Genomic DNA, 15,966 nt, shown 5'->3' on the forward strand with positions numbered 1-15,966 from the left:
TATCAGTAATTTTGTATAATTTGAGTTCAGTTTGGTTTATAGGGCTGGGGAAAGACATACAGTAAATATAATGCACCTCTGCTTTACCTTTAATAGCACAGGTTTCTTACCTGCTCCTAAATAGACTTCCAACAATATTTGTTTTTGACAAATTTGCATCTGAAAATGCATCAACTTTGTACCAAACAACTGCAAATCATGTTTTTATTCAGTCTTTCAAACCAGCTTTTATGCACAAACATCAAAAGCCCCGACCGATCTTACAGTACAATCTTCACGCTGAATAGGATAAAGTGAAACAATTGAAGAGTATAAATTGAACATCTCAATACTAAACACTGCTGTGATGCAGGTTTAACTCTTCTCACAATAGTTTCTCTACTGCATAGGTCAGATCCTTGTGACCCCCGTTTCTTGACCGGTTGGCATCTTCAGACAACACACACACACACACACACACACACACACACACACACGTGACCCCGACCATTGCACGCACACTCTCTCTGAAAGGCACTCACACACCCCTCCACTCAGTACCGTTGAGCTGTTTCTGTGGTGTGACTCATCTCAAACCTTAACCCAAATATTTTTGGAGGTTCTAATCCAGAAAACCCCCCTTGGCTACTCTCATATCGCACACATCCAGTCGTGCACATACTGCTGAGAGATTAAAGCCCCCTCAGTCTGGCAGCAACAGACACAGGTTGTCAAGCAGATCACATACACATCTGATGACAGAGCATGTGTCTTGTGTCTCAGTTGTAGGTCTTAAAAGGAGGTGGGAAAGCAGAGTAACCCTCTCACACACATGATACACTTTTTTTGGTGGAAGAAAATCACTTTTTAATATGACCTTGGGTATGTGTTTGGAAAGTTTCAATAAATTACATGACAAATCTGCCAGTTTTCACAGCACGTTTTGAAGCTCAGCAACACTGCAGAAGTGAACATGCAGATGCAGATTTCTGTTTCAAATTTGACACTGAAGAAAAATAATGTGAGAATGATAAAGAATTATTTAGACTTGGACTGTTTAATTCTCAAATATAATCCGTGATTTTGCCCTGAAGAATTTAACTATAACTGCACCCCAGTGTTTGTAGTTCAATAGTGCAAGATTAAATAATAGAAAAGCCTGGTAAAATACCTACATTGAGTCTAATTGTATCATTAATTACTAACTTTGATGAGTAGAGGGCATTTCAGTGACTCTTGCTTGAACAATAGAAGCAATTTGAAGATGCCATCTTGGGCTCTCAGAAATTGTGGCCATATCTTTCCCTATTTTCAGTCAGTTCGTGGGCTAAATTTGTAATATCTTGATCATAAGAAAAACAATTAACAGACGATGATGAAGAAAATAAAATTCCATAGCAGCCCTAAAATCCTGTTGAATTAATTATACAGTTATGCAAACTACACCAGGCTTAGAGGGAACATATTTTACAAAGCAGGACATCGTCATAAATTCATGAGAAATGACAGTGTTTGAGTTGGAACAGAGTAAATAACAGGACAGCATGTAATAGATTGTTTACATCAGAGCCATGAATCAACTAAAGAAGTAAAAGTATGCTTCATCCGCTCCCTATGTCACAAAAACAATGCGGCATATCAGCTTAAAGGAAGAAAATCAGATCCAGGCTACAGTTTTCAGTACAGTGAAGGGTAGTTCGGCATATGGGGTTCTAAAAAGAGTCCCACTCATGCAAAGTAAATCATAATCTTCATCATCATGGCTCCAAAAGTGTTCAAATCTTTTTCTTTTCTTTTTCACTCAAATCCAATTTTCCTCCTGTGAGAGTGTGTTGAAAAGATTAGCTGTTTCTGTGCCAGCATAGCCTCGAGATAATTGTTGACATTCAAGCACATTTCAGTTTTGCACAGTCATCCTCTCTTTGAACACATCTTCTGAAACCGAGTCAACCTTTGATGACAAACTAGATAATTATTTGGTATGTGTGCCTTCTCTACAGCCTATGGTGGACAAAACACAAGAGCAGCGAGGGAGTTGTGGAAACATCACACAACATATTGCAATCCTGGTTCAATCTGTTGACTGAGATCGAGAGTGTGAATCATCTGCTACTTTCAGGACATCTGACTGTCCCCGGGTGTTAACAAGCATTCGTTAGACGGTGTCTGGGTGGCAACATGAAAAGAGGCCTGAGCTTCATAGTGTAGCGGCGCAGGGATTAATAATACATGACCTGCCTCTGGATATTTATGCGGTTGCTAGAAGTCTACAGTATGTAAGGTGAATTTAAGTGCCTGTGCAGACCTGCAACAGTGGATGTCACTGTGGGAGGGAAAGTGATTGTATTCTTTTGTTTTTACACTTACGTAAACCCCAAAATCCTCATATTTTACTAGAATAAGGGTGATGTTGCTTGGACTGAATATAATGTACTGCTTCAGAAAGAGGTTCAAATGTTAAGTTATGGATGTACATCTACATATATGGCTTTCAAGTAATGATACACGTAGTACTATTATATTTACGTGTAACTGCTTAGTATATTCACTCAGGAGAGTGAAGGTGCACAGTGTGTGTGTGTGTGTGTGTGTGTGTGTGTGTGTGTGTGTGTGTGTGTGTGTGTGTGCGCGCGTGTGTGTCAGAGCCTGAGCAGATGCTGTATAGCAGTGTTGAGGTCTCCTCTGGTGCTGATGAGGGCCTGAAGATTTGCCTGTCTGTCTCTGAAGCCCATTGAGCTCAGCTGCTCCAGCTCCTCCTGGAACTCATCCTCCTCATGATGGACCTGACACAACATGACGACAGGGTTATTTAAAGTCTTACTTTTTACGATACCGTTAAAATGATTAGTTAAGAGGGTTTGTGCCTCTGGCAGCGAAAATGCAGCGCACATTTCACACTTCAGACGTGACTCTCCTTCACCCTCGGTAAACAAATAAGAAAATTGAAACTGACAGATGAATAACCTTTCAAACTTTCAAGGACTTTGTGTAGACCATGCTGTCTATTTAGTTAGAATAAATTGTGACAAATAGACTTCACATCATACACTGAACAAATGTACAAACTTCACATAGCAGCACTTTGTTATGAGAAAAACTTTAAAGAGTAACTCAGCACTACAATTTGGAAGGAAGGAAAACATGCTGCACGAGAAAAGGCATAAATCTCTGACCACACCAGACTAGACATCACAGCTGGATGTGGCCAGATGAGTTGCAGTTTGGTACTCTACTGCCACCATCAAGCAGATTGTCACCGCCGGCTGTCAGTGCAAGCAGGACTATTAAACTACCTGCAGTTACTCTTTTTGTGTCAATAGGTTTAAAAATATTTGCCCTCTGAGCACAGAACCATTAAAATTTCAGTATTAGGGACATATCATTAACCTACCTCTGGCATTAAAATAAGAAAGAGAGCTGTCCAGTGATTTTTTATTTTTTTTTGTACTAAAAATGGTATTTACTGGTGACATTTCAAAATCTGGAGCAGTTCAGGTCAATTATAGAGGCAAACAGCGAGGTTATAAGGAAACACTGACGTACCTCCTCATTGGTGGTAGCCAGTGCCTGTAGCATCTGTCCTACGAACTGCTGCTGCTGCTGCTGCTGCTGCTCCATCACTGTGGCAACCTCAGGGCCGCTCCTTGATTGGCTGTTCAGGACAGACTCAGATGCAAGCTCAGGAGCAGAATTATCACTGGCTCCAGTGTTTCCAAGTCCAGCCCTGCAGGACAGACATGTGGTGGTAAATACACAGTATATATATATATTAAAAAAAAAAAAGATCATTTTACCCAGTCACTAAACCAGAATAAATCCCTTTAGGTTGATTGTCTGTTTTCACCCACACAGGTATGAGGGCAGGAGCTTCTGTAGCCAGAGTCTGCAGACCCTGTTGGATCTGGAGCAGAGCCTCCATGGCTCTGGGGTTCAACATGGCTGACAGCAGCTCAGGACTCTGCATCTACACATTGTTGACAATTAATAAAGAGGATATTAATGATAAACACTCTAAGCAATGGAGTCAAAACGGAGAATTTGCTAGGGTAGATAACATCTGTAGCAGATAGATAGATAGATAGATAGATAGATAGATAGATAGATAGATAGATAGATAGATAGATAGATAGATAGATAGATAGATAGATAGATAGATAGATAGATAGATAGATAGATAGATAATTAATCGTGTACAAGGGGACATTGTTTTTGCTATAGCAGCATATATAGATACAGGGCAAAGCAATTAAAATAACAGAATAAAAAATAGAGGAAGTAACGGTGTTATTGATATGTGATGGATTTGGCCAGAGGTGAGTTATTGTAAAGTCTTATTGCAGTGGGCAGGAATGATCTCCTGAAATGTATACACATGTATATCCTCATATTTTGTTCTGGCTTATCATTGCTTTTAATCTATTTCTTTCTTTGTTTGCTTTGTTCCTTTTTTTTTTTTTTTTAATCTTCAGTGGCTTCAAATATTTCAAGCCTTCGTTTGATGTTGTGCAGCACTTTGGGCAACTCTTGCTGTATTTAAAATGTGCTATATAAAGGGAACTTGGCTTAAAGTAAAAGTGATGAGGAACAGTGAGAAGAATGAACAGACCTGTTGCAGGAAGAGAGGGATCTGCTGCCTCATTTGCTGCTGCAGCTGAGGATTTTCTGAGAACAGAGGGTGGCTCAGCAGCATCTGAAACAGTAGCAAAACAAAAGCAGTATGGGCTATGAGACCTGTCTGCTTTTTAGGAGAAAGGAAATGCACTGCACTTACCAGGTCACAGTTAAGAGTTAGCGTGCACACATTCATTGTGTATGGATCACCTGTGCAGCCAGGTCGGGGTTCTGGCTGAGGCAGTTCAGAAGACTGCTGACGTAGGGCCCAGACAGCAGGCTCTCCATCAGACCTGGACTGGCGGTGATCTCCTCCAGCAGTGACTGCATGCCTGAGGAAAGAGGAAGGAGGCCACAGAAAAGAAGCCAAAAACCTTTAAAATGCTCAATACACGAAAAACACAGACAACCCAAGAAGGTCTCTGAAGTTTGCATGACTGCACAGGTATAAATGTCAACTTCTTCTCTATGAATAAGCTCCAATGTGAGTTTTCTGGCAGATTGCTGTGGTTGTTCAATGAGGGCATTAATAATTGAACTAGTTAAACAGTGTGGATGTATGTTATTTTGCCTGGAGTAATAGTGGTCTGAGAGTTTGGACCGGCTGTTGGGGTGGCAGTCAGATCACTGAGAGGATCTGTGGAGTGGCTGGAGCAGGGTGGTGTCGGGTGGCTTTCTCCCTCCTGTGTGTGTTGATTCCCAGATGTTGAAGTCACGACTGGGGGCAGTCCAATCTGGAGCTAGAAGAGACCGAGAACAGAAATAGTCACCCAGGTTAAACACACAAGATTAGTTTGACCAAACCTAACAAGTTAATTCAGGAAAACTCAATCTTCAAAGCTGTACCTGGGATTGTTTAAGGCTTTGTTCCTGTAATTTTGCTTCTGTTTTCTGTAGGCCGTCAGAGCAACTGATACAAGTTTCAGCGTTGTCCTGCTCTGGCTGCAAATGGTCCAATGCCGTGTCTTCATTTTGCATCACTTCCTCTATCATGTCAGGGTTCCTGATGAGCTCCAGCACCTGGTGAGGGAAGAGAGAGCAACATGATATTGAATGTATGGGTGAGATAAATAAATCAAAGAGGGAAAAACTGTGTTCAAGTTGGAGTGCAAAACAAAAAATTCCCCTTCAAAAGGAATGGATATAACACACCTATTGAATATGTTAAAATAACAATATTAATGATAAGCAAAGTAAACTGGTTCAATGAAGTGCAGTTTTGCAAGTGCATAGTATAAATGGCCCACATGTGACAGCACTCTGGCACAAAAAAATCTACCACTCACACGACTTGCAACAAATCTGCACTGCAAACACACACTTCACACTTACCCCAAACTACACGCACCTGTGCTATGGCATCTGTATTGTTGAGCATATCTTCCACCTCAGGGTTTGTTTGCAGGAGCTGCTGAAATTGGGGGTTAGACAGAATGAGCTGTCTGGTTAGTTGAGGGCTGGCGGTGGAGAGGGTGCTCTGTACGAAGGGGCTGCTCAGGACACGGCGCATCATCTCCGGGTCAGCTAGCAGTTGGCTCTCCATCTGGCGCTGAAGCGCAGGAAAGAACCCAGGGCCGCTGTTCTCAAGGCCAAGACTGTCTAGAGCTTCTACTATGGAAACAAGACGGGATCAAAAGAACAGGAGAGTGTAAATGCACTGCAGAGCTGAGTGAGGTGTAATTATCCCCCAGAAGGAGTATAAGTCCAGCTATAGGGACCGGAGACAAGAGTCACTCATACACATATAAAATGCAAAAGTTATTATGAGATTAGAGACCTGAGAAACGGCAGGAAATAATTGGAGGTGAGGAGTGGTCCTCTTTTCAGCAGTTCTTACCCAGGCAGAAGGGAGAGGTGGGGGATGGTGTGAACTTATCAGGATCAGGGTTGGGAACACCTGTGTGCTCTGATTGGACCGTCTCTGAAGCAGGATCACTCAGGGGAGGAGCAGACAAAGGCTGAGGCCTGAAAGGGATGGACTGAATCTGAATCCAGCAGCTCTTTTGTAAAAGCTGTGCATACATGTCGAGTTTCTGGGCAAAAGACCAAATTTGTTCATAATTTTGTTAAAAGTACAGAATCAAAAAATTTAAACTGAAAGCAGGAGTCAAACAACACATCTGCACACCGACTACTTCCAACAAATATAATTTAAAAGAGCCGATAAGAGCTATTAGGATAGTGTGTTGATGGAGGGCGAGTCTGCATATGTAATTTCAATGTATGATACAAAACCTAGTGTGTATCTATCGAAATGATTTATTTTACAATTAAGTATTTGGGCTAAAATAAGGCATTTAAGAAAAAAAAACATTCTCAAATTCACAATTTTTGCCACAAGTCTATGTCTTGAAAATGTGTTTAACCATATCTAAGGAATGAACAGCTCTGTATCAGGGCCAAATGTGTCCCTGACATTACAAATGACCAATTATACCCTGTGACTGACAGCTTTGGCCAAACGAGGTCAGTTTACAGATTGACTAAACTGAAACGTGATATGTTACAAAAAAAAAAAAAAAAAAAAGCAGTTGTCACAACACAGCCAACTGTTTCTGCAGCTGGTGCATTATGCTTATTATTGCAGATAAACATGTGTTTATGAACCCTCCGTGTCTGCTGACCACATGAGTCCATCCCATGTTGTTTGTTCGTACCTTTGGATCATGCAGAGGCAGACTGACCCATTCTGTCCTTTGAGGTGACTCATCAGCTCTGACTCTCTGAGCACGCGGCCGGAGTGGATCAGCACCAGCTGCTCCGCTGAGGCTCCCAGGCGCTCCGATAGACCCCATTTCAACTGCACAAGACAGAAACACAGAGCAGCACCTTTGTCAGCCAAAAACATAGCAGCAATGGCACAAATTTGTTTGGGCGCTTCATATTCACTCAATATCAATTTATGGCATGAACACAATCTGATCAACCGACAGCAGATTTATCAGATCGAGCCATTTTACGCACAAAGCAGTCCACAGTTAGCAGTTCGAGCCGGCTGCTTTCAGCCTCCTGACCTGTCTGACGGTGCAGTCTCCTCTGACGGTGAAGTCTCTGCTCTCCGTGACACTTTTCACGGCAACGTCGATCGTCTCAGACCTGTGACAGTCGCTGGGTTCGTCTCTCACCGCACCTGACATCTCAAGTCTTGTCCAGGCTGACGATGAAGATGAGGTGGACGTGGAGCGCACAGTCCCGGGGCGGAGATGCGCGTCTGTCCCGATGACTCGGCAGAAAGTTATGAGGTGCCAGCTGTGAGCCCACTGCGCACTGAAGTGTACATACAAACTCTACATATTCCTGCTATCATACAAATATGACCGCATATAACGGTTTTTGTGTACGTTTAATCTGAAATAATTTCATATTTGATAGGCCAGTTATGTAACCGGAGTCTGCTTAAAGATATAGTACACCACAAAAAAATGTTTTACTTATTCTTCAGTTTAAAAAAAAACGTGTTAATAAATCTCATTTCAGTCAAAATATCTCCAAAGTAGGATGCACAATAGATCGAAAAGTCAATTATTATATGTGCCGTCGGTCAGTCTTTGACGTATGGTGCTGTAAAATCGTGCTGCCTGCATCACAAGTTGATGACTGATGACTGTTAGGAGTCGCATTTTTAAATCTCATGTTAAATTGTACTTTCATTACATATTTTACTGGAGTTGTGAATTTTTCTTGATTTGAATTTTACGTTTCAAACATCTTTTATGTGTTTTATTATGTCTCCTTTATCGTAAAATATATTTTTTTAAATTTGCAGATCTTTACCTTCAAGACAAAATACACCAATGTTTTTATTTTCACTGAAAACGTATTTCATTTATTTAACAGTGAGAAAGAAAAACAAGCAGAAACATACATTTCACATCTGTCGTTTGGCATTTAAACCCACAGAACTATCAGGCACACAGCAGATCCAGTGGCACTCCAATGCCTGCAGATGGCAGCACGTGTGCCAAGACACCATTTAAAAACAGACTTCAAAATGATTTAACTTTTAAAAGCTTCCGTACATCTTGTTCAAATACATCGTGCCACATCTGGAGTGTGTTCTATGTGTGTTTAATGGGGCATGCATTACAGGCTGACAAGGAATCTGAGCTAAAAAATAAGGAAAAGAGAACCCTGATGATAATCAGCAGTGTTTTCCTTCATTTGATCATTTGTTTTTCATTTTGATTCTCAGGTCTTTTCCATCTGAAACTTCATAGATCTGTCTCCGAGGCTTTCTTCCCTTTCTTGTTTCCCTGCCAACCAGAAAAGCCCAGAAAGACAAAAAAAACAACAAAAAAAACAAATAGGCATGAGTATGAGGAGCATTGTACTGTGTTTTTATTGACCCACTTCAAAGGTCAATAAAAAAAAAAAATACATGAAAAAACATTGACGAACTAATCAGTTACACAGTGTAAGTATTTTCCAAATTATGACAAATTGGTAGTGAACATTGTAAATGAGGACATTTCCTGTGGCATTATTAAAAAGTGAAAGTGTTCAAATGCTGAGAACTGAGCCTAAGCTTGCTTCCATCCTGAGTCTTATTGCTCTACCTCTGTGCTGTGGCTTACTTACACTGCAACTTTTCTCACTTCACCTGACTCACTGGCTGTTTTTTCTCTGATCTACGGAAATGGAAAGAAGCAACATGCATGCACACGCCCATGTACACACAATACCAACTAAACCACAGGCAATCCCACTCACACAAAGCATCATGGCATCTCAGAGTAAACAATAAACAGCATCTCGTCTCCCCACACCTCAGCTCTGACAAATGTGAATTAATAGAGACAACACAAGACTCTGAGTCCTTTTCATGTTGGCGAGGTACTAAATTTAAAAAAAAAAAGTGAGGGATTATTTGTACGCTCACCTGATGTTTTGGTTGTTCTGACTGCAGTCCTTTGACTTTAGACCTTTCTTGTTCAAGGGCAGCGTGTAGTAATGTGACCTAAAAAAAACAACAATGTTATTTATGTGCATAAATAGACAAATATCTAAAAACATATTCCTTTCTCGTAGTCTCTCCCTCGCTGTTACACACCTGTGATGACAGTTCTTCTTTAATATGCAGGAGTTCTTCTACCTGTAGAAGGATTTCTGCTTTGTCTTTCACTGAAGGAGGAAGATTAGAAAAATCAGAAAACACCAGACAGATCGTATGAAGTCCTCGGGAAAGAAAGGGAAAGAAAATAAGAGGTATCAAGTGTAATGCTCGACTCACTCTCTCCCTGTTGGAGCATCTTAAGCAGCTGGGCATTTCGTGCTTTAACCTCTCTGTATTTAACCTGCAGAATTGAGAAGCAAGATTTTATTTTCTTTTGTAGTGAGGTTAATGGCCACAACAAACAGGCAAAGACAGTTTGTTATTATGTGACATGGTTGGTTTAGGGCATTTCTTTAGACATGTTGAAAAAAAAAATCTTCGCATACTGGATACTGATCACTGTTAGGAGCTCAGTGTAACCAACAGAGGCTGTCCACCGCCTCTGAGAAAACTTTACACTTCAAGGCAACAGGAAAACAGTGTTTGATACAGATAATCATAATAATCACATAGTTAAGAGGACATTTTCATGAAGGCAACTATTATTTGTCAGTCTGCCCTAAAAAAAATAAAATACAGGTTTTGTGTCCTTGTTTATTCATTCCCGCCACCTTATCTTATACCCTCATGTTCTCTCTGTAAAAATGATTTTTCTAGCTAACAGTACACTACTTAAAGTTGTGCTGGTAAAATTTCCCATAAGTGACTCATTAAATAGAAAAAAAGCTTCAAGTGCGAGTTTATTTGTTGACTACTTTAACTTCGTGTTGAAAGACATCAGTCTATAACTTTATAGTTAAAATAAAATGTGTATCGCAAAATGTGAAAGTACATATGTACCAGTTCCACAACTGGCAACATGGGTGAAATTGTAATTTGCTGGTGAAATTATAAAAAGATTGGGTAACTGGGTCTAACTGCTGACCTCCCACTGTGAGATGGTTTTCTTGAGCTTATCGATTTCCTGGTCTTTCTTCTCCAGGTCGTACTTCAGCTGCTCTGCTCGGGGGTCCTAACGGGAAGAATGGGCAGAAAAGAACAAGTCAGGGCAACTTTACACTTCCTACTTATTCAGCTTAGTAACAAAAAACAACAACACAACTTTGCTGAGGTGATGTCGTATTTATTCAATGACCGGAAAATGTGTACACAGCTCTAAGGCCAGACACAAGTAGACGGTAGGTAAGAAATGTCAAGGAGCCGAGGATCAGAAACCAAAACTCACAAAATGATGTTCCTGTTAATACCAGAAGCCTAATACATATTGACATCTAGATGAGTATTTTGTTGTACATGTGCATCTGTCTACTCACCGGTTCATGTTCTGTAGAGGTGTTGATTTCTTGGCCCTGGCTGTTAGTGTACTGCTCACGTCTTTTCTCCCTTTGGATAATCCGACTGACATCATCTTCCAATTTGTTAAAGAAACGCTCCTCCTGGCCGACTCCTGGAGCTGCGCTAGCCGCTCTGGCGTCCTGGAAGGGAATTTGGTCAGCGGTTCAGTCAAGATTTGCCCCATCACACGTGATATGTCTCAAATAAAACGATTAAAGCCGTGTATTTCTAATACAAAGGTATGTCAAATTTGTATAATATGGTAGGCGCAATTGTGAGTAGTTCCTGGGGAATGAGTGGGGGGACAAATCAGAGGTACCTAGGTAGGGAGGCTGTATCTCAGTTGGTAGAGGGTTGCACACTAATCGGGAGGTTGGTGGTCCGAGCCCAGCTCCTCCCGTCCACATGCCTAAGTGTCCTTGAGCGAGACACTGAACCCTAAAATTGCTCCCGATGGTGTACCATCGTGTGTTGTAAGTCGCTTTGGATAAAAGCGTCAGCTAAATGAAATGTAATGTACCTGATAATTAGTGAAATGGATAACTGAATCAAAGACTACTACACAGTTCAGGAGGATTGACGTATGAAGAAAGTAATTGTTACTCTGCAGATATGTTTATGAACTTACCATTGCGTAATGATCTATTAATATAGTATCTCCCAGATAGTCATTACCCATTGTGCAGTCCTCAATTCTGCTTTATTTGAGAACTCATTCAACTCATCAGTAACACCACCATATTGTAAAATACGATGCTGTTTATACAGTATACAATAAATATAACCCCTTGCTCACCTCCTTTTCTTGTTTTTTACTCAAATGTTCTGCAGAGAGAAAACATACATTGATATAACGCAACAAAACTTAAGAGAAGAATGCATTTAATGTGGTTTACAGTTCCAGGTTGTGTTCTGGCTGAGACAGACTGCGACACAAGATTCTAGTTTAATTGATTCTGAAAGTGATCAGCGAGTTTCTCTCACCTACACTGCCCTCAGCCTGGAAGTCCTGCAGGGAGACTGTCTTTTTCTCTTTTGCCTGCTGATTCTTCTTTTTGTCTTTCTTCCCTCCGCCCTCTTTTCCTCCTCGTGACTTTGGCGAGGATGTGTTTGTGTTGCTCTGTAGAATGAAAGCAGACCATGTGAAAACTCATCGTTAAAATTCTTAATATTTCATGCTAGAAATAAATGCTCTTATAAAAATGAATGGCTGTTGCTCTTTGATCGAAACAGAAGATCCAGGGACAGTAAGGGAAAGGAACAAAAGGTGTTTTTTTTTTAGCTCCATGCATCCAAAGTATATTTCCAATGAACAGCTGCATCTGCTGAAAAGTTCCAGCATGAAGACATAAAATAATACAATTAAGTGTCTTTTCTTATAATTTCAAGAACCCTTGTACATCAGAATATGTCACAGACGTGTCAGAGGGCAACAAAACTGCCACCAAATCAACAGTTTTGTAAAAAATGATACATTTCTTCAAATTTGCCCGCAGTGACAACCGTGTCCCTCAATTTGTCTTTCAAAAGGGTTATATTTGTGCGTGATGCGTACCTGTTTCTTTTGTTCGTACTCCAGTTTACTTAGAATCAAAGCCTTTTCCAGGTCTGCCTCATAAAGTTCTGTGGTTATCTGAGGGGAGAGGGAGGGAAAAAAAAGATGAGGAAGAACATTCAATTGGTACTATCTGTAAAGTCAGACATGACTGCTTGAAATGCAGACACAGCAAGGACAGACGACATTTTATACATCTGCTCTATTCTTATGCTACGTAACAATATCCTGCTCATGTCGTTGCACATGGAAGATGCCAGCGCAGCCACTCCTCCGCTGCTGACCTCCGGACAGCTCCACTCAAAAGGACTTGTAAGTAAAGCAGTTTCCAAAAGTACACATGAATGGTACTACTGTTACCAAGCGGGTCTCACGAGCCTACCCCCTTTAATTATGTAATAGTTGTTTTCTCTTACCTGCTCATCTCTCTGCTTCCACTGCTGCCACCCCTCTGAAGGTATATTGTGGTCCCCTGATGCAGGGTTCAGAAGTTCACTAGCTATCCCTGACAGCGTCATACAGGGCGGCGGAGCACAAGACTTCTGAGGAATCTTCTTAAAGGCCAAATTACGCAACTAATAGAGAGAGAGATAAAACTTGATCCAAACACTCACTTAATATCACCCTTATTGCTACTTTTACGAACAAAAACTCGATCTTTTCGTTAGCTTTAGAAACCGTCACTATTGTTTATGAATGAAGTGTGTCTGTGGGATGGATGTGGATTTCTTAAGTTTCTTTGAGCGGACTAGTGGGTCTCTGAACAAGCATTTTAATTGTGCTGCAGTGCACACTTATTTCAGTGTTGATTATTCGGAATGTTTTCTCAATCAATGATCATTGGTCAATAAAATGTCAACAAGTCAAGATCAAAACCTGGTGTATGGCCTGGACCGTGTATGAAACACCAGAGCGCTTATCATTCGAAACACAGGCTTTTAAGTTCATGAACTAATTTCATGAACCTTCGAGAAGCGGCAGACCGTAGCGGTGAACAGGGAGCCGAACCGTAAACGCAAACCCTCTGTATTTATCGGCCGGCCTACATTCCTGCCCAAAAGCCGCTGCTCCTTGAGAGACTGTTGAGGTAGTTCAGGCACCTAACTAGGATGTCCGCTGGTCAACTCCCTATTGGGGGTCCACCACACACAGCCAACTGGGATGATACGATAAGGTATGCCTTCTTTGATTTGTTTTTTTTTTAAATTTAAAGTGACAAACTTACCAGGGTTCATTATTCGAGAAGCATTACGTGCTCTCCGTACCAGGCTAACATTGAGCTGCAGCACAGCTTGACGTTATAGAGACACTCACTACGGTGAGACTTTAAAGCTCTAATATCATATATTTCTCATAAATATTTGGGCCTGTTTTCCTTAGAGTGTGTGTGTGCGTGTGTGTGTGCGCGATGGTTGTTTTCAGATGGCATCCTGTGTGAGGAATTTGTTCTCCGGCCTCTCTCGCAAAAGTGACATTAATCTCAATGAGAAAAAAAACAACAAAAAAAAACAGAACTAATTCTTTCCCCTTTTTTTTTTTTTTTTAACAACTGCGTTAGATTCTTCCTTTCCTCTTTTAGCTGCGAGAAAACAAAAACATCATCCGTCTTCCTGTAGAGTACCTGAACACCACCACCCTGAACACCACCACCCTGAACACCACCACCCTGCTCACTTTCATTTCAGGTGAAGTCAAAACAACAGAAGCACACACTTGGGTCGCCAAATGTCACAAAACGAAAGCCATGTTTGCAGCTTCATAACAGACATGTGTGTGTGTGTGTGTGGGGGGGGGGGAGGGAAAGCAAAAGAGGGTGGGGGGGGGGACTCGACTTCCCCACCTTTCACCCCCTCACCTCGTTTGCCTCACTCTGCTGCTGCTCCTTCTTCTTCTTCTTCTTGTCTTTCTTCTTGTCGTTGCCCTGGGCTGCTGCCGCCGCCGCCGCTTTCCCCCCCCCGGCCGCTCCTGCTTTTCCTTGCCGGGGCTTCCCGGAGGAGCTTTTGGTGCTCGTCTTCCCCGGCTCGGAGGCGTCGGAGTCCGAGTCGGAGTCGATCTGAAGCAGGGCGAAGCGGGAGGCGGTGGTGGGGACGGTGATCATTGCAGACGATGCCATCGCAGCAACAACAACAAAAAAGGGGGAAACTTAAACGAGGAAAGAAAAGAAAAGAAAAAAAATATATATATATATAAGATGGATTACAACGATTATAGTGAAGATAACTTGAAACGGGTCATAAAACGAGTTAGCTTGCAGTTGCAACCACTTTTATCGGATATGTTCACGCGCTGGGTCTGAAGGCGAACAGCTGTATGTGTAACAACAAGACTGAGTCGTCGAAGTGTTTCATCGGCAGAGCAGATAAATGTGAAGTGATTTGAGGAGCGGAGGCAGCGAGGTTGGCCTCACGGGAGGAGCGACATAACCGAGCTAACGACAGACCGCTTTAGCCGGTTTCGTTAGCTTCCCTAACAAGTGCAGAAAGTCGTGATACGTGCCGGCGAAAAACACACGAACGGACTCACATTGGTCTTTTGTTTTTAAAATAACCACTGACCTGTGTTAAAGAGGCACTAATCGCGAGAAAAGTTCCTAAATAATACTTTCACCTGTTCGTGAAGGTGCTGTCGGTTACCGTCGGTTTGCTAACAACGATTGTCTGAGTACGGCAGCCCGGCGGTGACAAAAAAAAAGGAGAAACGCTCTTCGTCCTTTCAGTTTAAAATGCCTGCAGATTTTTTTTTTTTTTTTTTTTTTTTTTTTTTTTTTTTTTTTTTTTTTTTTTAGCCTGTTGTTTGTTGGTTTAATGGCCATTCACTCTGTTTTGAGTAAAAACATTATATTTGCCGTATTAGCTACATTTGTATTGTTTTCTGAACCGATTCAACAATCATTTTAAAGATATTGCGTAATAATTTAAACCTCCTCTCTGGAGTTTGTTCAGTCCTCATGTCTTCTATCATGACATGCTGTGTCCCTTAGAATAAAACTGTCCCATCACCATAAACACGAACCGAACTTCATCCTCTGAAGAAGAAGCTGCGATGTGGCTGAACACTTCGCAAAGAAATGCAGCCGCCCTTCGACCCTGTCAAAGTATAAGCCTACTCAATGGCGTGTTGTGTTACATGTACAAAAATAAAGCGAGGCTACATTTGATCAAATGATCAAAAACGAACATATTAGTATTATTAATATCATATTTCTAATTCAGTCAGTAAAGGAAAGCAAGTATTAAGTAGCCTAAATTACAGCTTTATCCAATTCAAGGAAATTAATGTATGACAGATTCAAGCAATTTTGTCTTATTGTTCACCTAATTTACAGCCTGTAATAGAGAGGAAAACACTTTTCACAGGATAGGGGAGGTTCATGGTAGACTCACCCCACAATCATGGCTATGATGTCCGTGTGTTGGAGATGAAAAGAATGGGA

At 41.4% G+C, this 15,966-nt stretch overlaps 2 protein-coding genes across 5 annotated transcripts; both read right to left on the minus strand.

Annotated features, from left to right (window-relative positions):
- Window positions 1–190: 190 nt before the first annotated feature.
- On the minus strand, window positions 191–7,929 carry LOC138191560 (ubiquilin-1-like). 2 transcript variants are annotated; one of them, XM_069138447.1, is made up of 11 exons: window positions 7,605–7,929; window positions 7,248–7,390; window positions 6,428–6,555; window positions 5,939–6,198; window positions 5,437–5,610; window positions 5,162–5,330; window positions 4,801–4,922; window positions 4,586–4,669; window positions 3,828–3,943; window positions 3,523–3,703; window positions 191–2,762 (listed from the first exon to the last, which is right to left on the minus strand). In XM_069138447.1, the coding sequence occupies exons 1-11, from the start codon at window positions 7,725–7,727 to the stop codon at window positions 2,619–2,621; spliced, it is 1,644 nt and encodes a 547-aa protein (XP_068994548.1). In that variant the 5' UTR covers window positions 7,728–7,929; the 3' UTR covers window positions 191–2,618. The 2 variants fall into 2 exon arrangements, with proteins under 2 accessions (XP_068994548.1, XP_068994547.1); XM_069138446.1 differs by having other exon boundaries at window positions 5,939–6,201.
- Window positions 7,930–8,387: 458 nt separating this feature from the next.
- gkap1 (G kinase anchoring protein 1) lies at window positions 8,388–15,197 on the minus strand. Of its 3 annotated transcripts, none has more exons than XM_069138517.1 (12): window positions 15,089–15,197; window positions 14,389–14,675; window positions 12,950–13,108; window positions 12,534–12,611; window positions 11,963–12,098; window positions 11,775–11,803; window positions 10,957–11,118; window positions 10,569–10,655; window positions 9,821–9,884; window positions 9,641–9,711; window positions 9,470–9,547; window positions 8,388–8,843 (listed from the first exon to the last, which is right to left on the minus strand). In XM_069138517.1, the coding sequence occupies exons 2-12, from the start codon at window positions 14,644–14,646 to the stop codon at window positions 8,802–8,804; spliced, it is 1,164 nt and encodes a 387-aa protein (XP_068994618.1). In that variant the 5' UTR covers window positions 14,647–14,675; window positions 15,089–15,197; the 3' UTR covers window positions 8,388–8,801. The 3 variants fall into 3 exon arrangements, with proteins under 3 accessions (XP_068994618.1, XP_068994620.1, XP_068994621.1); XM_069138519.1 differs by having other exon boundaries at window positions 15,141–15,182; XM_069138520.1 differs by lacking the exon at window positions 12,950–13,108.
- Between the last annotated feature and the right edge of the window lie 769 nt (window positions 15,198–15,966).

Source organism: Embiotoca jacksoni, unplaced genomic scaffold (genome assembly GCF_022577435.1).
Source record: "Embiotoca jacksoni isolate LCO1_2020_lvr unplaced genomic scaffold, fEmbJac1.0.p SCAF_8, whole genome shotgun sequence".
In the NCBI taxonomy this organism is placed as follows: domain Eukaryota; kingdom Metazoa; phylum Chordata; class Actinopteri; family Embiotocidae; genus Embiotoca; species Embiotoca jacksoni.